This window comes from Sylvia atricapilla, chromosome 1, assembly GCF_009819655.1.
Source record: "Sylvia atricapilla isolate bSylAtr1 chromosome 1, bSylAtr1.pri, whole genome shotgun sequence".
Taxonomy (NCBI): Eukaryota; Metazoa; Chordata; class Aves; order Passeriformes; family Sylviidae; genus Sylvia; species Sylvia atricapilla.
The window spans coordinates 116,562,038-116,587,621 of NC_089140.1; the positions used below are offsets into that span (position 1 = coordinate 116,562,038).

General features: G+C 38.1%; 1 protein-coding gene across 2 annotated transcripts in view; it reads right to left on the reverse strand.

The window, feature by feature from the left end:
• The window catches only part of ASPH (aspartate beta-hydroxylase), a 110,668-nt gene extending 97,832 nt beyond the window's left edge, over window positions 1-12,836 (reverse strand). For both annotated transcript variants that reach the window (XM_066331679.1, XM_066331670.1), the window contains exon 1: window positions 12,714-12,836. In XM_066331679.1, the coding sequence (XP_066187776.1) occupies window positions 12,714-12,774 (61 nt within the window). In that variant the 5' untranslated portion in view covers window positions 12,775-12,836. The remainder of the gene's footprint in view (window positions 1-12,713) is intronic.
• Window positions 12,837-25,584: the final 12,748 nt, after the last annotated feature.

A 25,584-nucleotide genomic window follows, 5' to 3' on the forward strand; every position in this document is an offset into this window, starting at 1 on the left:
TTTACATCTTTAATTTTAGCAAACTATTCTTTTCCCACTGTTTATCAAACAAAAGCCAGGTCCTTTTAGGTGGAAGTCAGGAACAAACTAATTTCTCATTCACTACAACCATAAAAAAAGCTTTAGGATCTACCACTCTGCCCTGCTGTCCCCATGCTTCTTTAAATAACACAGCTACTAGGTGGATTGAGTGAACAGAAGAATGTTACAGCTACTTTGAAAAACAACACATATCTCCTGTGGTTTTAACACCCATCAACAAATTACCAAATGCAATTCCCAAGCGTTCAAGGGAGAAACACTGAGAAAGAACATTAGAGCTTAAGACTTCTCATAGAGATGAAAAGGAACTACAGGTAGTTGATTCTATAACTAATGTATCTTTTAACTATCTTTAGAGCCACTTGAATACATTAAACGGATCAGATGCTTTAAGAAAGACCTCCTGGCTAGTACATTTCAATAAAATAACTGATGCAGGAGAAATTAAGAGCAAAACAGGGAAATTTACACAGAGTGAAAGTAACCAAAGATGGAGAAATCAAAAGAATAATCAAAATAACTTTACATGCAATACATGTATTCTCTTGACTATAAACCACACAGTATTTTGACACGCATCAGATTAGGCATTTTATAGCAAATTCACTTCAGATGCATCTGCATTTGCAGACATCAGATTTTACCACAAGTGTATGCATAAAGCATTTAACTGATGCTGAGAACCTCCCCATCCATTAATATATATTTTGGAGGGAACTGGTCTGAACTAGACCTTACCTGGCTGAATGTCAATAATGATTTCAGCATACCTTTCTGCACCTTTCACTCAGGCCTAAGTGAGCATATTCCGTTCAGAGACAACAAGCACAGGGCTGATAAGGAAAGTGAGTAGAGAGAATCAAGAAATTAATTTCAAATGTGCCCTCCAAATCTGAACTAACACATGTATGTCGACCTCTAGCTGAGTACCCAGAGCTTTAATTTTGTGCCCTTTAAAAATTGATTGATTGCAAAAATGACAAACATCTTCCTTCCTGAAAGGGGAGGCTACAGCTAAAATGGCAAAAATCTTCAAACTTATCAAAAGGACCAAGAGAAAGATGGATCATGGTTAGCTCAAAATACCACATGATATCACTTTGGTTAGTTTTATGATAGACAAAGGTTAAGTTTGAATACATATCTACTTACAATGCAATTTGACATTGGGATAGCAAAGTCAACAGTGTAAACTTCTTACAATGTCTCATTTCTGTGTTCAAATGCTGTTCCTTTTGAAGCTGCTTCCTTTTGAAGCAATTCAAATTGCTTCACCAACACTCAAAGTCATTATTCTTCACCTGATTTATATAACCGTTCTAAAATTTTAAAACTATTTTCAAGTTATTGTGCTACAACTATGCAGCCCATATTTATTTTAAATAATTCTACAGAAGCATAATTGACAATTAAGACTAGGAACATTAGTTACACCTCTGTGTCACTACCAAAGTGCAAGCAAAGAAATTTAAAGGACAAAAATAGTCAATTATGAACACAAAATGTCAGGCTTCAAATCATCAAGCCAAGCTTCTGTAATGTTTATAATTATTTCCCAGAAACATGATTACGAAGTTATATGGAAAAAATAACGATTTATCATCTGAAGATAAAGATGCACAAAAGCAAGCAGTTACTAGAAAATTAGAAATACACACTAAAAGAAAAAGCAATAAGACACTAATCTCAAAGAAACAACTAAAAATCACATTTCAGAAGTAAACAGTATCAATCAGCTAGATTAAAGGGATACTTTAGAACAAGTTCTTCCAAGAACAAAATCCAGTGTGATAAAAAGCAGATACAGGAGAGAAATAAAAAGCTATATTAAGAAAGAACCATCTTATCACCAACAAAGCAGAAGTAGGAGCAGTGCAAAGACAGAAAACAATCGCTATTTTATGAGCATGGCCTACTACTGCTTGAATTTTTTGCCAAATTATCTTGGTTCAATATGACTGATGATAAAGCAACTGTTGCAAGCTCCTTCCAGTAATAGATCTGCAGGTAATTATTTTAAACTGATTTTACAGAGAGGGTTTCTTTGGCTTGGGTCAGTAACAAGAATATTGACTGAAGCATATCAGGAAATTCAGAGCCTTCTCTGTTGATTTTCCCCTATCCATTTCCCCCTTTCTATTAAAATACAAGCTTTTTTTTTTTTTTTCACTCTCTCACTATTGAGAGACAGGTCATGTGAGTATACACACAAACACGCACTCTTTTTGTAATATCTATTTTATAGTTGACTCAATAAGCACATATTGAACTGTTGCACTCTAAGAAGTCCCTACACCATAATGATTCCAAGAGCTATCCTAAAATCGAAATTATTTTCATCTTCTATTTTTATCCAGTGTTATTCTACATCAAGGGTGGGATTAGACACTTTCAATGGGTAAATCAGTGCTTTTATGAACCCTATTTTGTTTTTTAAAGGGAGACAAGATTACTATTTTTTCTGTGTTTACTTTACAGATGGAACAGAGATTTTTACCATAATACTTACAATATAATTTATTAACTATTCCAACCTTAAATTTTCACTAATATCCATACTCAAAAAATTTTGTTTGTCGTACTATTGTGGCAGCAGGGTCTTTAGAGGTAAGACGTAAAGTTTAAGGTAAAGGTTTACTTTCAATAAATTCAATTAAAAAAATCTTTGCAATAAAAAATTGATTCTTCCTTTTAGTTTCTAAGAAATTTTCTGCACCACTACAACTTTAAGGGAAAATATTAGAAGGGGGGAAATAGCTTTTTAAATTACTATTTTCTCATTAAAAACTAGATCACTGATCTGAGCTTTGTATAATCTAAACTATATGGTCATAAAGATACCTCTTCATGCTGTCAAAAGACTTTAAGAATCTATATCAGAAACTTACTGAATAGGAATGGAGAAACTTGTGGAACAGAAAAAGCACTAACTTCAAAGAAAATACAAAGACCAGAAGGTAAATTTGAAATAAAATTTAACTAACTGAAATGCAATTTTGGCCCTCCTGCTGAATACTTAACAGATTTTTACCTAAGTATTTAAGGAATTTTTCCTTATTTCACATATCATCAATCCAAACATAAACCTTTATGTCATTATTTTCCCTACAAGATTTCTCACAGTAAAATATCCTACTATACAAACAATCAAAAAACAAATATTGAAAGCAAGAGAAAAGTCATAAATTCAGGATTAGACAAGAAAGCAGGCTGATTGTGGAGATGCTGGGAAAAAACTGGAGGGGAAAAAACAAACGGCAAAAAAAAGGGATGCATCACAAAATATGTAAAAAACCTCTAGGATCACAAGCTCCCTGCTGACTTTTCCAAGTGAAAGGAAGGTACTCCCTTCAAGAGATTGATTCCATTGAAACATCTCCTCGAATTCCTCATTTAGTCATGATGTGAAAGATCAGACTCAGTTCTCTCCTCTAGGGAACACTGAACTTCTTCCTCACAGGTCTAAAACACATTTTTAAGTATACCCAAAGCTATAAGAACAAAACCATTTTAGTCCCTCAAGAATCAGATCTGAGATCCTACTATCTGAAAATATGCTTTAAGTACAAGAGACACATATAGGTTTATATTCAGTTTATAAAGAGATGGTCAGTAACTCCATTTCTGAATATAAGCTGTTATGTTTCAAAATACTTTGAAGTATCTGACTCTCACAGGGAGTCAGATATTTTACTCTTCAATATTTAGAAGAGTTTTTTAGTTGCAAGTGTCAGAATTATTTATTCTTAAGAAAAAAAAGAATAAGATTATCATCTGGCTGACTGAAGTTAAGCATCATCTTCAGGGTGGGGTTTTTACACTCATTTATTATTTTTCAGTAGTTACATTTTTTCTGACTATAAACAAATTGTATTGTTTTTACATATTAGATTTACATAATTCTTTTAAGACATACACAACAAAAATAATAAAATTTATTCCCAAGAAATCTACTCAGAAAACCCATCACAATAATGACTAGCTTCAGGGTTGTCGGTTTGAGGTTTTTTTAAAACCCTAAGGATTTGTCTCTATGAGAAAAACAGCCACAAATGAAAGAAAAAAATAAATTTAGTGAGAAATTCTGTCCTAGGAGGTTGCACAGTTTCAAGAGACTTGTCAAAGGCACTTGATCTAAAAAGAGCACAGCAGTGGACTCTACTTGCAGCGCTGGCTCCACACGTCTCAGTGAGGTTTGAAGAGACCAGCTGTTTGCCCCAAAAGAGCTGCTGCTGTTAACAACTTTCTTCTCAAGTCATGTTGAGAAGAACTTTCTAAGCCTAACTACCCAAGTCAGAGAAGGAGAAAAGAAGACAGAGATGTCTATTTGTAACATAAAATCCAGAATCTGCACTTACTTCTTTTCTAAATGTGATAGAAACATTATCACTTCCAAAACCTAGTCAAATTTTTGTCCAAGCCATGCTTTGGCTTTTTATTTTAGTTTTTGTTTATTTGGATGACTATTTTTTGGGTAGTTGCTCAAGCAGGATTTATTACAAGGAAGAAATACACACAGATGTGCACCCAGGTTAAATGACTAAAAACTGCATTGCTTACAACTTGAGTTTTATAATGAATACTATCAACAGGAATATATTTATTGAATATTTAATGCATCTATCACTACCTGAATACTTTGCATTTCTTTAAAAAAAAAAACAAAAACGCAACCTTTTCTCCACAAACTTAAAGACAGTACAATAACAGGTTTAGACAATTAGCAGTGGAGAGAAAAAAAAAACCACACCAAACAAAACAAAACACAAAAAAAAATCCCACAAAACAAAAAAAAACAGGAGTCCTGTAAAGACAGAACAAAAGTATTTTGTTATAAACTTACCTAATCGAAACAGATTTTTACAGAAAAGTACATATTTTTCCCAAACATGTCAATTTTCTCTAGTTTTTTTTTTAATGTGTATACAAGCACAAAATAGAATTAAAGTCAAAAAACAATGTAGAACGCGACTCTTATAAACTTACTTTACTCAAACATCAAGCCAAGAGGTTAAAGGTTAAGACCACATGCTTAAAAAGAAATTTTAGTTTGCTTCCTGCTGTAGGAACAATATCTCTGTAACACAAATGAGTAGACAAAATACTGATTTTAACAGCACAAATTGCTTAAAGATTTTTAACAGCTGCTATTTTGATTAACCAGCTCTCTCCCACAGAGAGAAATTTGGAAATATTTGGAAATAAGATTTAAAATTATACAATCTACCTACCTTGCATTTGGATGACTTAATGTAGCCAACAGTCCTACATAATTACTAGGTTAATTGAATAGTTGGTTGTATTTAGGACAGAGCAGAGTTCAGGGAAGGTAAATGAGGAGAGGAAATACTAGAAATACCTGGGTCTAGAACATGCAAATTTTGCTGGTGGTGACCTTTAAAAAAGATTCTATTACATAAGCTTGAAAATCCTCATCTCCATACATAAAATGCTGGCATTAATTTAGGGGTATTTTTTCCTTGTTCCATTTTTCTATCCTGTAATGTGGGTCACATAAATTTGTTTTAGCAACAAGTCCTAATTAAGCTACAAAATAAAGATAATGGACTATGTTGGTTTAGTTCTTTAAATTTTTCTCATGCTTTGAGGGAGTTTAAATAGAAAAAACTCCAGCTGCCATGCGAGCACCTACAACTCTGCTTTTCACAGGTTCCTGCTCATAGAAAGAAAGAACACTTTAAAATGCCTGAGATACCAAAAACCTATCAGTTTCATGTCTGATACTAAGCCAATTTAATTAGGTGTTTGCCCACAGGGGTGCTATGCACCTGTAATTCTTATGGAGTAAAAAAGTGGTTTTAGGTGTCTCATATGTTACTAAAATATGTTTTTAGGAGATCTCACTTGGAGAGAAATTACTGTTTACAGAATCTTCTGGCTTCAAATCTGTGTCTTCTACTCACTATGTGTTCTCTAGCTACTATAAAAAGAAATACGACCACAGTTGCAAACTGCTATGTGAACTTTCTTCTGGAATTTTTAAATTTAAAAAACACCAGCATGAGGAATGAGAAAGTGAGATACATTCCATTAGTAATTAACTGTCAATTAACAAACAGAACCTCAGGAAATAAAACTGCAAAACCAGAAAACCACTACTGAGTAGTTACAACTCCCCTTAGCTATTAGATGTTTTGTAAAGAAAGTCTTCAAACAAACAACTTGGTAGTATTTGTTACATCAGGTTAAGTACATGCATAGTAAGAGTGCAACTCCACATGAAAAAAACTACAATTGATTTAAACTTTAAAGTTCTAACAAAGTTGAACCACACATACTGCAGTATGCTCAAACTCAGCACATAGTTATCTGCATACTTAATTTCCAACATGTTTCAAGACACATAATATTATGAGTACCACTTCAAAGCATAGTTCAAAACTTTTCCATGCAAAGAGCTATCCCACAGATGCAGTTAGGAAAAAGATTTGCTGCAGGCTATCACACAGATTACCAGATTGTGATCTTCATCAGGAAAGAGCCGCTTGGGGCAAATCAGAACTTCCTTGCTCAAGTTCTCTACAATGAAGAATTCAACATACAAATTAGCACAGGAATTCCTATTGCATGTCTCAAAGTGATTCCAGCTGAAAATGAATCCTTTCTTTTCATACAGGTGATTGGTTAAAGAGACAGCATTTTTGAAATGTCACCTCTTTATGCACTCTGTAATTAGAAATAATCTTGACACATAGGCCTTCCACTGCTAGTTAATTTTGTTATCTTTACTGAAGCCCTTACATATCCAGCTATCACATTAGCATAGACAATCAAACCAGTCACCTTTCAGTGTTCACACCAGAGCTCCATGATTACATGATCGAACACAAAACTCCGGATTTAACCTCACCCTTCCCTAATGCCCACCCACTCATCGTCATCTCTTCCCTCCTCCCCAAATGACCTTCCATAAAGCCATGCATTGAGCCAGTCTGGGGGAGAAATAAAAAAAAAAAATCAGCTTACTGGTTATCAGTTCCCTGTGTGGTTCACCTTGCACCTGCACAGCCAAAAATTCAGGTACAGGGAAGGGGTATTGAAAAGAGAAAGACTGCAGAGCAACCTCAAACTAGATTAAGTTGACTGCAGACCTGCAGGTTAAACTGTTAAAAAAATGTAACTTCTTAATGCCCCAATATGATGAACGTCCTTGGTGTCTCAACACTGGGTAGCTATGACCTCTGATGGGGAATCCTCAGGTGCATTCTCAGGATAATTGCCGAAATGTGATAAAACATATTCCAGCTTCCCGTCTCCCTGATACCAGAGATACTTCAGGTTTTCCACCTAGCATTTTAAATTAAACAAGCCCTGTCCTCAAAAGGCTATTGAAAAGGTTATCCTTTAAACACTTAACAAAAAGTATATTGAAGCAAAAATCCTTGCAGACATGAAGTGCAACCTTCCTCCACATTTGAAGCCCTGTGAACTATTTCCTTTAGCCCACAATGACTTCCTGCATACAGGTAAGATCCAATAGTAAAACAAGGAGCAGGCCCAAGATTTCAGTCCACATTGGATCAAAAGGGGGGTGAGAACTTTGATGTCTTCATCAAATCTCTGGAAGTTTGGAGAGGACTGCCCCTGTGCTTCAGAATTCTTCAAGAGAAAAAGAACTGAGAGAAAGTGGAATGCATCAGGCTCTTTGATACTTAAGTGTAGCAGGATGGACATAAATACAATCTTACAATCCAAAATAATACATCCTTGAGAAAAAGCAAAGGAAGGAAATACAAATACATGGCTACATGGGAAAAAAAAAAAAAAAGAATAAAAGCATATACTGTGTTCAAACTGATTGTTTCTACTTCCAGAGTAACTCTGGCCATCAGCCACTGCACCTGTCAAGAGTTAATGGTATAAAAAAAGTTTCAGTCAGCTAAACCTTAAGGGTTGTCTTTCTAGAGCTCACTTAACTCTAGTATTAGACAAATGAATGAAGAGTCTATTGAGGATTCACTATTTCAGTGGAAACCTCTTAAGCTTACTCTGCTTAAGTAAGCTGAGAAATACCTGTAACCATTTTAAGATTATTTTTTATCTCACTTTCATTGAATCACATTGAATCACATAAAAATGACTACTTTGAAGAGTTACTGCCTCCAGTTTTGTACAGGACGTTTAAAAGATAGAAAGAGACAAAAAAAAAAAAAAAAAAAAAAAAAAAAAAAACCAAGAGAAGAAGAGAATCAGCAAATGTAGTAATTTCACCAGTGGCACTGCTGCAATGTACCATGCAAATTACAGCTGTGTGGACCATTACTGTTGCTACAATTTTTAAATGTGATAGATTATTTTACAATATTTTGAAATGTCTTCCAGAAAGACCACCCTGAATAAGACCCAAAGCAGACAGATGCATCATAAAGAGCTGTCTACATTACCATGGTTTTGCTATTTGTATTAGCACTAGCATTAATGGTAAAAATACAAGATCTTCAAACAGTTGTAAGCAACTAAACTAAGCAATAGGATAAACATCCAAATGAAAGCACTGCAGAATTTCTTAAACAGTATACAAAGTTTCCACCAGTGAGACACAAAGTATTTCTCATTTGTCCACAACAGACCTACAGAAACGTTAACATAGTAATAACAATTCGCTGTATTTTTCTGAAGACCAATAATGTTACAAGAAAACATTTTGGCATTGAGTTTAGAAAACCAAATCAAAGCATGGAGCAGTACACCAACTGAATCATGAGAATTCTTTTCGGTTCAGCAAACGCTTGGACTTTGGTCACTTCTGGCCAGCAAACAGTTTGACAAGTCAAAACATTTGTGAAGGCCCAGAGAGCATCCCAAATTTACATCTCACTTATGACCTCCAACACCTTAACACCCTTCTTCCTAAGGGTTTCAATTAACATGAAGAAGGACATAATAGATAGATTGTAACACAAGAAATCAGATGACACACCTACACCACTGTAAAGAGCATAAACAAGCACACTGGACAGCAGTCGAGGTCAGAAATTAGAGAGAACACATTTTTAGATAGATAAAAGCATCATATTTAAACAGAATCTACAATGTAAGAAAATGAGATGTTATACCATAGCATAGCTGGGTAGCTGAGAAACACCATAGAGTGGATGTGCAATCCCACTTTAAGCACTTGGAAGTACTTATGTGAAGTTCAGTGTTTCCAACAAATGAACTTCAGTAGCAAAACATCACCTCTTTAGTTGGTGAATTTTCTCTGCTCTTTGGGTAAACAAGAAAGCTAATGGAGATCCTCACCCAGATAAAAAGCACACTAGAAAGTAGTCCTTACAACAGAGATGAGATAAAAAGTGGAAATTCTTGCAAATTAACAGGCACAGCTTCTTTTTAGAAGTGATACAGTTAATTCAGAAAGTTGTAATGATAACACAATTACATTTGGATAAGTACATTGGGTCACCTTGAACACATTCCAAAAAAAGCCCCCAAAAATCTGAAGAAAGTTGAAATAACAAAAATTATTCAAAGAATTACAGCAAGGGCACTAGAGGGTCCAAAGGATGAGTGAAAGAAATTAAAAACATGTAAGGATACTACATGATTAAAACACCAAAATGAGAAAACTACCATCTCCTGGGATCTTGCAGAAAAAAAGAGGGGATGTCAGAAGATTCTCAGTCATTATTGTAGAGATTAAAGAAAATTCACCAAAGCAATTTTAGAGTTCTTTGACATCATAGAGACTGAAAGCAACACAGCCTCAGAACTGAGATAGGACTATGACTTTTTTAATATAAAACACAGTTGTCTGTAAATACAGATAATGCCTTATGTGTGGTTTGTATGGTGCCTAGCTTAATGGAGAACTCTCCCACTCAACATTAGAGATGCAAAGAAAACAATTATTGCACAATAAATTTTATCTTCAATAAAACTTATGTTTAAGTAAGTCCTAACTTACACAATACACCCACACATCAGCATAATGATAGTTCTCTTATGATCTGGACTTCTATAGGTAAGCTCTGGACTTTTACAGGTAAGCAGAGTTTACAATGTAATCTGTATTTTTTCAGCCACCCATATCTGAAAAGTTAGCCGGGCTGCTGATCCTCAGTCTTGCTGGAAGGCTTCTCCACAGGCACCTGCCAATGCCCAAGAGTTTCCACATTCCACATCTCATGAAATCTGAGGGAGCTGATTCATGGCCAGGTGTTATGTATTTGTTTCTGTCACAAAACTGCCCCTCATCTAATGATGCTTCAAGTAACAATGCAGCAAGTATCTATTTTTCATGTAGTCTTTAAAACTGATATTCTTCCTTTTGAGAGGTCACATCTTTACAATGGATTCTGCAGGCTAGTAACAAGCAGCCAAACTTTCCAGTAAAGATAATAATGAACACATGTTTCCCTCTCCAAGTATCCCCAAACTACCAAATTTTTCCCTGGTTTTTACCTCTGTACTCTAAATAAAATCATTAGTATTGTCATACAATTCTGTAAATGTAATTTTCAAAGAATACATAGCACTACAAAGCTAAAATAAAGTTTCGGGGTTTTGTTTTTTTTTTTAATTAGGACTGTTTTGACAGCTTCTAGTATATGACTTTTGAAAGTAAAAGCTAGAGTTCTATTTCTAGAAGATTTTTAGTTCCACTTCTGACAATACAGTGTACCTGAAAACACCTATATAAACTACAGTTGGAACTACTCTGGACTTAATCTATTTGTAGATTACTGTAAATATTTTCTGATAGAGAAACCTGAAAGCACATTACTGATGCTGGCATTGTCTTGAGCGCACAGATTTTGAAATAAGCTGTTAGCCTCAGTGGTTTGAGCTGTGAGCAAGGCCTTGGCAAGAAGCCACATTCTCTCTCAAGAGCTGCTGTGAAAGTGAATACTTCTATCAAGCAAAACTGCCTCAGACTTGAGGTTTTCATACGTCACAGGTCTCAATTACTTTACATCTCCAAATCACTTCCTCATCTCATTTTCACATCCCTTGACTGTGGACAGCTTACTGTCTGCTGTGAGTGCTCTGCTCCTCCAGCTGTTCCTTTATGCTCACAGGAGTTACCATCCCTTACCTCTTGCTGCAGCTGCAGCTATGAAAACAGCATCAGCTTCACGCTGTAATTTCTGTGGTTGTCTAAGGGATCCCAGCTAGGAGTGTCATATACTAACAAATTTAAGAGGTTACATGTCAGTAGAGTGCCTAACACATTACCCATACTGCTTCATCCCCTCAAAGACATCTTTTAATACAAAGAGAAAATTTTATTCAGACTACAAATAAAAACCCATGGAGTGCTTTTTTTATTTAGTCAGAGATTTAGTGTACCGATACACTTATTTTTCAGATGTTGACAAACATGTAAAGTGATATTTAAAATATCAACTACCATATTCGGTATTCAAAATTACAACACGGATGCATGTTTTTAAGGCATTAAAATTGAAAAGCTATATTCAGCATGCTTAATACTGGGTGATCATCACAGCATGTCCAGTCCGAGCAAAAACTGTAATTAACACAGACTGCACAGCATAGGTCAGCAACTGAAACAATTATTTAAAAATAAAATAAAAAAGCCACTTCTACAAACATTGCACTATTAGCTCTAAACTCTTTTAAGCTTAAGTATATTTGAAATCTTTTCCTCTTAATTCATCATGTGATAGGTAAACTAATCCTATAAGGTTCAGCCTTTAATGAACACCATTCTTACTATTATTGTTATATTCAAAGAGAAACAGCAGATATTATTTCTGTGTCGTCACTACATTTTATCGCTGGAGGTCTGTGCACACCAAGCTCAAATCCAAAGAAGCTGCAACACGTAAACGCTCAGTGTGTGGCCAAAAAAACCCTCCTTTTTCCAGCACATTGTGCACGGCTGCACAGTGACTCCACAAGTGCAGACACTTTTCCCCCCTCTTTCAGGCACGTACCGCTGTGCTGAGAAATGCCAAGGCACATAAAACTTTCCCTGCACAAACTCTCCACACAGCGGTCTGTGAACAGTCAGGTCTGTCAAGGGGCTCTTTGGCGGGGTGGGGAATCACTGCCTCAAAAAAAACTCCTGCTTGCATTTTTCTGAGACTCTCCTCCTTGCCTCGATAGTTACAGAAACCATCAGCTCAGGTGCTCCCTCTGTAACAGATCTAATAACCTTGACCTAAGCAGGTCAGTCTGAGGAGATATCCAACATCCAAGTTCGGACACAAGAATATGAAAGACTTGAGATTGGGGAATGCCGGTTCTTCCTAATCTCCCGGAGGAAGAGGTCTCGGGGATACTCAGATGCTGAGGCCTGCCCGGCGCTCATCTCATGCCTTCTGGCGAGCTTTCGAGGGGCGCCCCGCCGCCCAGGCCCGACAACTCTCTCCCCCACGTGAACTCCGTGGACAGGGGACGGCGGAGACGCGAGGGACACACCACGGCCATCTCTCCCTGCGTCCCCTCCGCAGCGCCCGCAGCGCGGGAGGAACCAGAGGGGCCGGAGGAGGGAGGGGAGCAGAGGCGGGGAGAAGGCGCAGCATCCCAGCGCGTTGCCTGGCGGCTGCCCCGCACCGCAGGGAGGAGCGGCATCGGCCCCTTCCCTTCCCTTCCCTTCCCCCGGCTCCGGCCGCCGCTGCGGCCCCCGCCCCTTCCCCGCAAAGCTACTGCCTCGCTCTCGCAGGAGCGGCGCCGCTCACCTCTTTTGGAGCCGGGGCTGGGGCTGCCGCCGCTGGCTCTGGAGCTCTTGCGGGAAGCCATCGCACCTCCCGTCGGGCAGCGCAGGGGGGCGGAGCGGGAGCGCGTCGGGAGCCGCCACCCGAGACCTGCGTGCGGCGGGAGCGCGCTGAGGCCCCGGCAGCGCGACTCCGGGCGCCCCACGGCCCCGCCCCCGCACCCACCGCCAGCCAATCGCGCCCGTGAGGCGTGGAGCCTCTCGCCTCCGATTGGCGGCGGTGCCGCGAGGGGGCGGGGCGGCGGCCCGCCGGTCGCGCGCCCCCCACCGCGCGCCCCCGCCGCCGCCGGCCCTTTTGAACGTGGCAAACGCGGGCGCGAGCGGCGGCCTCTCGCGAGGGTTCGGGGTCGCGCGCGCCGCCAGGGAGCGGGGCCGCCCCCGGCGCTGAGGGAGGAGAGGGCGGGGTGGTCGCGGAGGGAGAGCTTCATGGGCGAGAGGGCGGCATTTGCATGGCGATTCCGCCTAAAGCATCCCGCCCTGTGCTTTAAGCTGCGCTCCGCATCTAGTTAAACGCCCAGGTTGTGGGAAACATCCTTGGTGCGTATAACAGTCTGACGGTCTAAAAGGATGGAGCTAGCCTCTTTTCGGCGGTGCCAAATAATAGGACGAGGGGCAACAGGCAGAAACTGATGCACAAAAAGTTCCACCGGAACATGAGGAAGAACTTACTCATTGTGTGGGTGACCAAGCAGGAGATCGCCCAGGGAGGTTGTGGAGTCTCTGTCGCCGGAGATACTCCGGACACAACCCTGTGCCTGTTCTCTGGGCTGACCCTGCTCGAGCAGGAGGCTGGACCCGCTCTGATCCCTTCCAACGTGACCCGTTCTGTGACAGATTCTATGGAACAGCTTGTCAAACCTTCCCAGAGCACCTTTGCAATCAACAGAGTGAAAGGGTTTGAAGTTCGTCGCACCAGACGATGAGTTCCCCAACAAGGCTTTTTGAGGCTTTAAAAATGCCTTTAACTTACTGTGATAAAATAAACCTCTTCTTTTTTGAAGTTCTGTATGCTTCTTGGTACCGATGATACAGTTTAAGACTGGGTTAAATACCAGTTTGGCGCGACACTGCAAGTCTGAAAGAAAAAAACAAAACCCAGCTTTTGAGTCCTGACCACAAATACAGTGTTTCGAGTCAAAACAAACAATTTTGCAAATTCTAGAGCTTTGCAAGTGGATGTGTGGGGAAGGAAGCCTTTTCTCAAATCAAAGGTCAGCGCTGTGTTTTGGATAGTAAATGCCATGAAGCTAACCAGGAACAGTAATTTACTAGAGAGCATTAATTAGTATTTTTAAATAGGAGTTGCTCTTGGATACTTAGTCAGGTAACAGGCTATCAGTGTGGACACACTGATTTCACTTCAGGCAGTAGAAGTAAAAGCAGCTAGTTTTGGGAACATCAAAAATAATGAAGCCTACCTCTTGGTATCTCTCATGTGAGTTAATTGGTATCTAGTGCAGTTAGGTATCTGAACTTTTCACTTGGTTGTGGAATTCTACCACAGTCTTATTTTCACATGATGTCTTAGTACTTAATATTTTTAAGATGTTTCTCTTTTGTTTGGTGAGACTGAAGCTGCTGGACAAGTTTGAAAGCTGCTAGGGAGGAGTATGTGTACTCGGGACGATGTAGACTTTATCACAGAAAAGCTAACAGGATGAATTATTAACATTTCGGCAAATTGCAAAGTATAATGCAAGGAACATATTGTCCTGAGGAAAAAAATAATTATAATCTGGTACTGCAAATACAACAATTAGTAAAAAATGGATGTGTGACTATATTTTTGCAAGTAGCAATTACTGTCAACTGTGTGAGACAACAGCTGTTTGTGGTTAATGCGGGACCCAGTTTCCTGAAGCTATACTACTCAAAATGGTAGTTTGGTAAGAAAAGAGATACTGAGAACACTGAAGCCACTGGACAGGCAGGGACAGATAGAAGGATAGAAGCATATTGATTATCCTTCTAGCAGTAGAAGGATATTGCTATTGTTTCACTGTGAACAAACTTTTTGGCTCTAAATGGACCACCAAATTCTTCACTTCTGTTTACTCTGGCACACAGCTGCCAGCACTTTGTAATTGGTATATTCAGTACCTGCTTGTATACTCTTCTGCTCAAGAAGTTTCTCTTGCAAGATTAAAATATACTCCCAGAGGTACAAGTGCTCACACAGTATTGTATGTTTATGCTGACCACCATCTTTCTGCACGATCTTTGAGTGTTTCTGTTGATCTATAGCATCAAGACTTTTTCACAGTCTGTGCTGTACAGTACAGTCTGTACACTGTACAGTGTACAGTTACTTTTTTACTGTAAAAAGAGATACAGTTACTTTTTCACAGGCAACTGTAAACTGAAGAGGAATGTTAGATAGGAGGGACTATTGTCTTCTACTGATCAGAGAATGTTTTTCTTATATTTCTGCCGGATATCTCTGATCATGATATATGGTTTTAGACTGAGCAGATGTTCAGATTAATTTGCGGAAAGCAGCAGGCCTGATTTTCCTTCTGGGATCACCTGAGCACCATTAAGGTATACAGGCTATGGGATCCATGTTGTGCCATTGAAGAAGCTTAGGGCAGCTTGATATCAGATCTTTTAGAGAAAGTAATATCTAATTGATTTAAATTTGCCAGGGTGACTGTTGCTACATATGATATGACAATGCCTTCTGATCTGAAATGTAATTGAAAATTGAAATTAATATTTTAACTGTCATTTTTGGGAAAGATGACAAAGAGAAAAGCCAACAGTGTGGGTAAGTGAAAGCACATGTGAATGGCTCTCCATTTTTTAGTCTGCTTAGTTGTTTTAGAGCTACATGTTTGGTACATTTGTAAGGGTGTGCAGGAAAACCACAAAAAGATAGATATCAGCTTTGTTTCTAAGAGGAAAAGAAACAGAAAAAGAATGTAGCAATTGGTTGGTAAGGCAAAAGCAAAAGAAATTAAAGCCATAAAACCAGAAGTAGTAAAAACAGGAGTTCTAAATAAAGGCAAGGGCTATGAGAGATATCACACAGCAGTCAGCTGGAGTCTTTTTTGCTTGTACCAGTCTTTTAAAAAGAGTAAATAAAAAATCCTTTCTCTTGGCAAGAATCACATTTACCCTCACTCCAGACTGTCCTAATTGACTTCTTGTTGAGACTACAGCTAAGTTAAATTTAAATTATACTGCATATCATAAATCATTGTATTAAAATAATGTCACCAATTAATAAGCCCTGCTTGGAAAATAAATGCATTTTTTACTGTGCATTTTGTTTCCATAAATACCTTTGCATTAGTGCAGTCACAGCTGTTTTGCTGTCCTGATTCATTCAAGCACAGTGACTCTGCTGTTTGACAGAGAGAAACATGTCCAAGGTGATAAGCAGAAGCAGCAATGAAACAATTACAAAAGAAGAGAATTCAGTGTCTAATCTCCCAATTTCTAAAAGAACTGCAAATATATGACCTGTCTTTAACAGTGAAACGAGATGCTGAGTGAAAAGTATTAATATGAAAGAATAAGTGACATCTCCTTATAGGAACCATTAAATTTGGACTGTATTTTTCACTTCCTGTATCACAGCTGAGTAAGACATTTTAAATCCCACTTCACCTGTGCCAAAATCAGTGCTGTAGTTTTCTAGGTTTTTTTCCATTCACATTTTTTAATCTGAATTTGTCATGAAGGCACCTGTTATACTGCTAATAGGCTGTGAATTTTTTGTATGAAAAAATATAATAATTGAAGGCTTAAAGGGTTTATCCTAATTCTGTTGGTGTCCCTGTTATTCATGTTGATCATTCTGGCATACAGCTGTCCATTCAATTATATATTTCTCACTAATAAATAAGTTTCAATTGATTATTAAGCAAAAGCTCATTCTCCAACAAGAGAGGAAAAATTATTTTTTCTTAATACACTGAATTGAAAAGAGGTAGGGAATTCTCAGGCTGGCATTAAAAATACCATGTTTAAAAGTCCAAGAAAGTATAAAATTTTTGATTGAAAACTTATGCATTTAGAATTTAAAGTTTCTATTGCTTAGATAATATTTTTTTAGTGTATGATGAGTGAACTATGCACCTTGCTAGCCAGTTGGAAAGGGTGTTCCCACCAGCAGGCTGTGTTTTAAAATGTGCCTTGGGTAAATATAGGGCAAAGAGGGCGATGAACAGGTTTTACTGTTTGTTTTCTGGATTATCAAGTTGACACTTGAACTGATGATCATTTTTTTGGTTACAGGCAGTTCAAAGAATCAACATCCAGATATTTGCATTTATCAGCCAAATTTCACTAACCACTTGAGGAGAAACAGATCAGATGTTTTGGGAAGAGGGGGAGAGAAGACAAGGTGAAGAATGTCTCACTTATCCAAACATAAACAACTACATTGTCTGCATTGGTGTTCCACTTATAACTAGTTGAATCTGCAGTAAAGTAAGGTGTAGTTGAGTTGGTTATTCTTAATGAGAAAGTGTTTCTTTTATTTATTTATTTTAACAGTGCTGCTATGGCAGTAGACACCTGTTATTATAATTGTGCATTCTTATATAATCTTAGAATGTTTTCTAAATAGTAGTTGTTACTGACTAGTAAAAGGCAGCCATTTGTTTGAGAGGCATTCAGAAGGATGTCATTATCCAGAGTAAGACACAAAGAACTTGAGCCAGGAGAAGCATGTCTGGTTCAGACATAGCTAAAGCTGAAGTAAAATTTGGTTTTAAATTGCTAAAGTAAAATGTAGGTCAAAAGCTTGTTCTCGTTGCTCTCAGCTGATTTGATTGACTTCACTGAGGAGTAACTCAGCATTTGGCCTTTAGATCAGTGGCCTAGTAGTCTGGGATTTGTTACAGCATTGCTTGAATTCTGGAGGTCTTACTGCAGATTTTGTCAGGTCTGATTCAGGTAAATTGATCCCTGTGAGTGTAATCAAAGCTGAGTATGAAGCAAACTTCTCAGAGCAAGACTTTTCATCTGGTTATTAGATTTTGCATAAACTGTGGAGGGATTTAAAATTTAAGTGATGTCTTTTGTCATGTCCCCGTGCATCAACACAGTAAAGAGTGGATTTGTTTCCTATGGCATGAGATGTCCAGAAGAAAAGAGTCAACATTTATTCATGCTCCTGTAAGAGTTATAATGTGTATTCTTGGAAGACCATGAGAAATAAGCCTTGAAAGGTTAAATGCCTTTAGGTTAAATAAATATTCCTCAATAAAGGAAGTCATACCTTCCAGAAGGAGAGCAACAGATGGAGCTCAAATAGTACTACACTACAGATAGACACTACAACAAACCAGGATCAGTATTATTTCAATTATCTTAGATTCATATACAATCCTCATTAGTGTGCCAACAAGAGAATGAGGCTTAGTCAGCCATTCCCAGCCCATGCCATCATACATGCCACTAAATTATCAGGAAGAATAAGAAGGAGAAGGTGCTTTCCTGCCAGTGTACTGCCTGCCCTTTTCAAGATATCTGAATTGTTTAGCAAAAGCAGGAAAGAATCAAAAAGGTCTGTAGCCTACAATTGCATTTGGTAAAACCACTGAAGCAAAATAGTGTCATTAAAAGAGCTATCTGAGTAGCAGACATTTCTAGTCAGAAGCTCTAGGGTTTTGTTTCTTTAAAAAGCAAAAACCTCTATTTGCCATAAATGAGGATCCTTAAGCTTGAAAAAGAGATGAACAGAAAAAGCAATGGATTTAATAAGTTGTCCTGATGGATGGTACATTTCTGAGTGACTTGGCAGCTTTCCAAAATCAATGTAGAATATTCTTATGAAATCAGCCATCACCAATAGCTGCTTACCCCAGATGCTGTGTCTGAACTAGTTGTGTTAGTTCACACTGTCTAATAAAATAATTTTGTGAATTTGCCACATTAGGAAAGAAAACAGATTGTCCAAGGAGCAGCAGGATATGCTGTGCCTAAATTCCTGAAGATTTGTTTCCTTTGTCTCCCTAAACTCTCTCCAACCTCTGCTTCAGTAGCCTCCCATCTTCCACTGAGAACTGTGATCATCCCTGTGGGTTCAGGTATTATGTTCTGTCTGGTTAGTGTATAGCTAAATGGCCGCCATGCTCTGGCCAGCACTTACTTGCTGATTACTCATCCTGTTGGCAAACTGAAGAACTGAGTCCTCTCTAGTGAACTTTGTATCTTCAGTTATAAATAAATAACGCTTGAGTGTATTTAACATATGAAAAGTTCTGTGGCCTTGAGAAGCTTTTACATACTCCTTCATTCCAGGAAAAAAATGGAGAGACTTCACTTAGCTGCATTTAAAAGAATTTAAAAACTGAAAGCACCTGCAAAAAATAGGTAAACAATAGCTAGTTTTGTTTTTTAAAAGAGCTGTTATTGATAGAGCTTGCCCTGTAGGAAGCTTTTTCAGTCCCAGGCCACTTGCTTAGGGATCCCGCACAGCTAGTGTCAGTCTGGCTGTAGTAAAGGGGCAAGGCAGCAAATAATATGGTGGTGCTCTCTTCAAAATCACACATTTCAGTAAACTATAACTGAACAAATGCTAGAATTCTGTCATGCTCTTTTTTTGCAAGTAATTGTGAGGGAATAACTTGTAGCATGAGCTCTCACACCTGAGAGTTTTTCCCAGCCTCTGGAAGCTACTTCTGCCTAGGATAAGTACACCCACATATCCAAAAACCCACAAGAAATGGGACTTCTTAGTATAGAGACAGTCTTAGATATATCAGTTAGTGCTAGCATTTCTAAACTTTCACCCTGTCCTTCTTTTTACAAGGTGAAAGAATACAGCTTAAGGTTGCTGTTTTCATGAAGCAAACTGTTTCGATTTCTCTCTAAGCCTGTTTCACTTTTCAGTGAAAAAATATCACTTAATCATAGACTTTTGGCACACTCAATACCCTATATTCATTAGGTAAGTGACTTTTAGTAATAAAATGTTATGTGTTTTGTTCATTAATCTTTGGAGCTTGATGATGTTTATAGGATGTGGATAGATCTGAAAGGAGTCGGTCTAAAACATTATTTCATGACTCTCTTGAGATAGATAATGAAGTTTCTTCATATCTTGTCTGATTAGCTTTTACTGCATGACTGTAAATAATGTCTTTGAATACTTCTTTTTTTTAATTGTGTATTTTTAAAGCATTCTACAATGAGCGTTTTCTGTCAGCTGTAATGCTTCTATTATATCTGCTTCAGTTTTCCACAGGTATGACTTTCCCTCCTACTGGAGCAGAATACTTTCAAGAATGGTTCATTTTGATATTTGTTTATGTGGCCTCTGAGGATTTTGTTTGGTTTGGTTGGTTGTTTTTTATTCTTTTTTTCCTGTGTATTTCACTGTAATATTTTCAGAAATTTCTATTAAAAAATTTACTTAACTGGTAAGGTTCATTCGTGGTTGCACTTAATGACAAGTAAAAGCCAATTTTTTGCTAAACTTTTCAAACTGAAAGAGCAGTTACTTCATTAATATGAAGTAGTTAGGCATGCTCTTGTTTAGGTGCAGCCTAACTTCAGAAAACACTTGGCAGTACTGAAGATTCAGAGCAGCAGTATATGTACTTGCTGTACTATTAACCTTGTCCCACCTCAGTGAGAGGATGGGGATATGTATTTGGTAATCAAAAGAATAAAGTCTGTGACACAGAAATATGTGACTTCTTTTGTTTGACATGACACACCAAAGCAAGTGGGTTTACAAGCAAACTGGAAGCAATGTCTTTGATTAAATACATGTAATTAATATTTACTGTAATAAAATATGTAAATAATAAAAAGTATGTCTCTGTGTGTGTATGAAGTAGTCTGAATTAGGCAGGAGCAAAGGTTAAGTCCAAGAACCAGCCAAGCTGAGGAGTGGGAGTCAGTGGTGTTAGACTTCAATGGAGTGGGAACAGGAAGCCAGAATACCCATTTGTTTAGAGCCTATTTACATAAAGTCTTTGTGGTGCATTGAGTTGCCAGCTGCCAGTTCCATCTGGCAGGTATAAGCTAGTGTTTTCCTCTGGAGAGCAGGTAGTAGTGATTCATCTTACAATTTGGGTATCTTGTAGGTGTGGTGGTCATGAAAGTGTATCCTGTAGATTATGGGGAGAGACTACTTTGCCATGGAAGTGTGCTTTCATTCCAGCGGAAAGTTTTCTGGTTTGTGGCTATGGAATATCAGTTACATTGAAGGATTATCATTCATTTGTGATAATTCAGATGACTCTGAGCTTCAAAACTGCTCCTATTTTCTTCTCATTAGTCAAGCTAGTCAAATTTAAAGCTAAGTCCAGGAAAGTTAACATTCAAAATAGCAAGTTTAAAAAAAATAAAAAGATCTTCAGGGAGAATCTTTTAACATTACACATGCAAAAGTTTCTGCATTTTTGAGGGCCTTCAGCTTTCATTCCCTTGCTTTGTGTGGAATGGAGGCAGGGTGCCAAGTTCTGAATATTACACAGTCACAAATAACAGACTGGAATTTAGAGGGTGAATGGGTCCCAGCTCCACAGGCTGACAGATGCCTGTCTGTCTGACATCTGACTTTCCATATCAGGACTAAAGTTACAGTTTCTCATCAGTTAAGATGCTGACTTCATTTGCCCATATGTTGCATTTTATAATAAGCACTCGTGTACTTTCTTCTATGTTCCTCTTTCTTCTTCACACACCACCATTAACTCTTGGCCACAAAAAAAAAAAAAAAAAAATTAGCTCATGGTGAGGACTGGTGCATTGTAATCAAAAGGATGGTACCTTTTCCTAGTACTCCTTGGCCATCCATTCATGATCCTCTGTGCTGACTTACAGATGTGTTCCTTTGCTAGGAGGGAGAGCCTGTCTTTTATTGTGATGGCAGAGTTCTTCTAATCTTAGCTGCTACAGCAGTATGAGTGAGAAATAGCTGAATGGAGCAATGCCAGCAACGGAATCTGCCCTTTTGTTGCTTTTTTGTTTCCTGTGTGAAATTCATAAACACAGCTCCTATACTGACTCCAAGATAGTGTTGAATGGCACATAGACCCCACAGGCAAGTACATTCCAACCAGGTAATATAATTTGAGGGCTACAAGCTAGCCTATGGCCAGAGAATTTACAGAGGTAAATCAGTAAAGTTTACTGAAACCAAAATAATTACAGTTTGATCCAGGTCTAAGATCAAACTACCATTAAATCTTCATCTTGATAAAAGACTTTAAATTCTGATGCTTTTTTCTCAAACTTCTTGCTATGTATTTCATTTTGCTATGAATTTGCTGATGCAAATTCAAATTCATTTTTTAGTGGTGAAATTTCCACTGACTTCCATTTACAAAGTCATTCTTTATCTTTCTGAATTTATCAGGCTACTATGTTCTTTGTAGTAAGGTGTTTTACAAACAGTGCCATTATCCATTGCCAGTAGCTGAAAGGTGACATTGTGAAGGTGCAATTACACTGCACGGTGAGACTTCACTGCAGATGTACAGGAAGATAGTAATATGAACCTACAACACCTATCACAACACATTAACTGAAGTAGTGAAGTGTTGAGCCTAATGTTGTAAAGAAGATATCTTATTTCAAGAACCTGTTTGCTTTACTCATGACTGGCTACTAAAATGGTATTAATGTTAATTTAGAAAAACAGCCTGTGAACCTTTTGCATGCTGGTACGTTTGGAACAAAATGTTTTATTAATGGAAAGGTATTTGGGATGGATCTGAGAAGGATGGGGACGCAGGAAAGGGACAAGTGAGAAGTGGCAAGTACAGTTAGGGAAATTTTTTTGTGCTCAGGTGGGTAAACATGACTCAAACAAAACTTCAATTGCTTAAAACCAAATATACTTTACTAAATCGATTCAACTGTCTTTAATTACATTTTTATAAAATCTAACTGTAAGTCATAACTGTAAGTCATGTGTTGAGTGGACATTACCATAAGAATATAAGGTAGTAGAGAATTCGTAACCCTGAGAGCTTGCTCTACATGGTGGGGACGTGTCCTAAGAACTAAGAAAAGATGTAGAACATACCCCCACCTGGCATTAATGTAATGCTGGCAAACATGGTGTGTCCAACATGATCTTGGGGAAGAGGTGTTTTTTGTTTCAAAAGGGAAAATACTGAGACTTTAAGGGGAGTGTGGAAGCCAAAGAAATGGCATCTGAGAAGTTCATGTGCAATGGAGCTGAGAAGAAAGGTAGATTGATGGTACTGTGCATAGTTAATCCAATCAAAAGTATTAATAAGCAGCTGTTGGGAAAGGTGAGACAGGAAAAGCCTACAAATACAATTGCCTGGCAAGAGATACTGAAAATATAAAACCTATGAATGAAATAGAAATGAAAGCTAGCTTTGAGATGTAGGCATGGCGGGCTGGAGGATAGTGATTAGCTGGTGATGGGTTGGGTGATAGCAAACAAAGGGGCTCGAGCAAGTTGCTCCCCAAGGTATCCAGGAAAAGGTAGATAAGAAAAGTAGTCTTTAGAGTTTAGAATATAGAATGATATGGTAATATAGCAGTTTTCATAGGCTGTATGCAAAGTCTGTAGGTTTTGTATCTCATGCCGGTTGGTCTATGCAAATCAGAATATTCAACACAAAAGGAGATATAATGTATTGTAACAAGGACCTTACTCTCTTACCTCACCTCGCTCACCTCCCTTACTCCTGTCACCTCTCTTACCCTGCTCTCACCTCTTAGCTCTCACTTCTTAGCCCTCTCTCCCTCTCTCACTCTCTCACTTTGGAGCATCCCTTCAGCTGAAGCTGGTGGCTGAAGGCAAGGCCCTGTTACCCATGACCCTTACAGTAAAACCACGTGTTTATATAAGTGTCTCAGATTTGCAGAGTTCCCTCTCCCTGCTGCCCACAGATGTTCCTACCAGCAGCTAATTACTCTAAGGATTTGGACTTTGCTGATCCTTGTGAGTCCCTCCCAACTCAGGATATTCTACTTGTATAATGGAATATTAATTCCATTATACAGACCCATCAATGGCCATCAGTGGTCTAACGGGAGGACATTGCTATAATAAAAAGACAAGACAGGTAGTCACCTGCCTACTCCAGAAATCCATGGTGTTTCTGAGCATAATTTCTTATCACAAAGGAGAGCAGCCTACAGGCGATGGTTTAGCCCCACAATAGAACTGAGTGCATGTTTTGAACCCCTAATTGTGTACCTCTTCCACCTAAAGTACCAAGTATAGACCAGCTAAGTCTGTTTCTCTTCTTCAAAGTAGACTGCAACTTCCATTTGGATTAATGAAAAAGAAGAGAATATAGCTGCACTACTGCAATGCAGTAACAGAAATGGGCTGAGGGATCCTGTGAGGGGAGGTATATGATCTTGCTCTCTGTGAAAACAGGTAAGGTTCTGAAGTTTTATTTCTGTGAGAGGGGAAATGATGTTTGTATCTCTACTGGAAGACCATTCTTGCCCCATGGGGAAAACCTGCACAGAGATCAAGTAAAAAAAATGTATCCTTTGCATACTTGAAGTGTCATTCTTTAGGTGGTTCTGCTCACTTTTATCTTTGCTTTATCCCAGGATCCTGTAGTGAAAGAGATGTACGTCAAGGCATAATGAACAAAGCAAATGTCTTTGCTGTCACCTTCACATCTTCTATCAATGAGGCCCTCTCTAGGCTCTCTTTTGTTCACATCATTCCCAAGGTAGGATATAAATACCACCCTTTTGTTCATACAGTGTGTAATAGCTCAGGTTCAAACACAGTTTGTATGCAGTCCTTATGTATGAATTTGTATGTGGTAGTTTTGTGTGTGAGCTTAAATATGTGTATACCTATCTGTTTATTAAAGCCTTTCTACACACAGGCTATTGATAAAAAAATTCTCGTAGAGCTTCACAAGGTCTAAAAAAAGTAATGCTAAGGAGTTTATTTTGACCTACATATGCCAAAGTGTGTCTTGGAACACACTTTTTCCATCCCATGCTAGTCTACACTGCCAAAGGAGGAACTTGTCTTAAGTCAGAATAAAAAGAGAAAGTGGCAGGTGAAGCGCTCCTTTTTTTTTCCCCCAAAGCTGGCCCTCCTACTCACCCCCGTGACTTTGAGTAGTTGGATTTTCATTGCAGGTTGCCAGTGGCAATATGGAGGCTCTTGGGAGTAGGAGGATCTGTTTACTTTACATTGTTACTGAACTATGTGATTTGGTCTGAGAAGTGCTTATAATCTTGTTTATGTATTACTGAATTCTTTAAAATATTAACTGTGATGACTACAGCATTGAAGTGTGGCTTTTAAATCATGTTATTTAGCAAATAAATTAAATAGTGTAAAAATACATACTTGCAAGTTATAATCAAGGAAGCCTTCCCTATTTTTTATAAATTTGAATGAATTTATGATGCTGGGCTTATTTGCCTGAGTGTAAAGCTATGCATTTTTATTTTGCATAACATTCTCATTTGCCTAGTGGATCATGAAAATAAATTGGAAATAAAATATTTTATGTGAATGAAATTACCTTGGAATTGGAAGTCATCTGCATATTAAAATATAATATATAATAGGATTTTATTCTTTTTCACCAAAGAATCCCATGACAGTAAAAAGATAAGAGGACAAGATTTAGTATACAGAATCAGTTCTGTTGTACACCTAGTCTAGAAACAGTAATAAGCTTCTGCTCGAGGAAAAGGTTAAATAACAAGTATCAAGATCTATGCTACAGAGAACCAGGTACTCAGGACTGCACATGTGAGGAACATTCCTTTCTAATCTTTGTAGGTGATCAGGTTATGCCCTGGCATGGGACCCTGAAGTACTCATATTACCTTCAGCTGGCTCAGCAAGTGACTATTCTTGAGTTGCTGACAAATCATCCCGCCCCTTAAAAAAATCT